The 947-nt window shown below is 45.6% G+C and overlaps 1 protein-coding gene across 1 annotated transcript in view; it reads right to left on the bottom strand.

Moving 5' to 3' along the window:
• Window positions 1-52: 52 nt before the first annotated feature.
• Window positions 53-947, bottom strand: part of Pmar_PMAR007051 (T complex chaperonin, putative) — a gene marked incomplete at both ends in the record, with an annotated part of 3,066 nt that continues 2,171 nt past the window's right edge. Inside the window, 5 exons of the mRNA XM_002778214.1 lie at window positions 53-139; window positions 188-293; window positions 339-520; window positions 711-815; window positions 867-932. Of these exons, the coding sequence (XP_002778260.1) occupies window positions 53-139; window positions 188-293; window positions 339-520; window positions 711-815; window positions 867-932 (546 nt within the window). The remainder of the gene's footprint in view (window positions 140-187; window positions 294-338; window positions 521-710; window positions 816-866; window positions 933-947) is intronic.

The raw sequence follows: 947 nt of genomic DNA, 5'->3' as shown, positions 1-947 counted from the left end.
AACGCAATCGTCTCGATCAGTGTCATATACGTGTTCACACCGAGGGAGACATCTACTGGTCGTAATCATACGGGGACATCACATCATCAATCTTGAGTATCATCTTCACCACCTGTGTTGCAAGGCTGAGCTGCTCCACCTAAGACAAAATATACATTCAAACAATCACAAGGCCCCTCTGGATCACCTTAGAAGCCGTAGCCTCATACACTCCTTGTTTCCACATATCATTCGTGCCTTGGGCAATACAGTCAACACCAAACACAGGTTTGCCGGTAGATATTTGCAGGTTCCTAAACACCAAAATTCGAAAAGAAAACAACTACTCACACTATTACCTCACTTGAGCCACCGTCTTCAGTGGCTGCAACCCCGAATTCTCACTCAGGCAGTTAGGAATGGTCTCTAGGGCGTCAGCAAACGCCTTCATAGAATACTGCTCAACAGTAGGCTCTTTATCGGCGGCATCAGCAACCGCAATGCTAGCGGCTATTTCAGAGCAGCCACCACCAGGCACGACCTGATACGGAGCATTGAACCTATAATGTTCTCAAGACGACCTCATTTTGGATTTTCGAAATGGCTAGGAACACATTCATCGATCAGTTTCCCAAGTAAATGTGATCACATTAGGAACATTTTCCCCATTATTATAAAACCCTAGGGAACGTCATTTCTCAAAGCTAGATGTGCCCCTGGACTGAACTTACCCTGTTATCACGAATAAGGTTCCGAACACAGCACATGGCATCGTGCAAGCATCTCTTGGCCTCGTCAACGGCCATCTGGTTACCACCACGGACCAGTACCGTCACCTGAACATAAAGGAAAATACATGTGTTATTTTCTTTACCACTAGGACTTACAGTTTTTGAATTAGCACAGTCTTCAATGACAATCATCGACTCTTTATCAGTGGTACCAAGGCTCAGCTCCTTCACAGTCCC

Source organism: Perkinsus marinus (genome assembly GCF_000006405.1).
Source record: "Perkinsus marinus ATCC 50983 genomic scaffold scf_1104296950272, whole genome shotgun sequence".
Classification (NCBI taxonomy): domain Eukaryota; phylum Perkinsozoa; order Perkinsida; family Perkinsidae; genus Perkinsus; species Perkinsus marinus.
The sequence above is the reverse complement of the archived record's forward strand: the minus strand, read 5'-3'. Positions and strand labels throughout refer to the sequence as shown.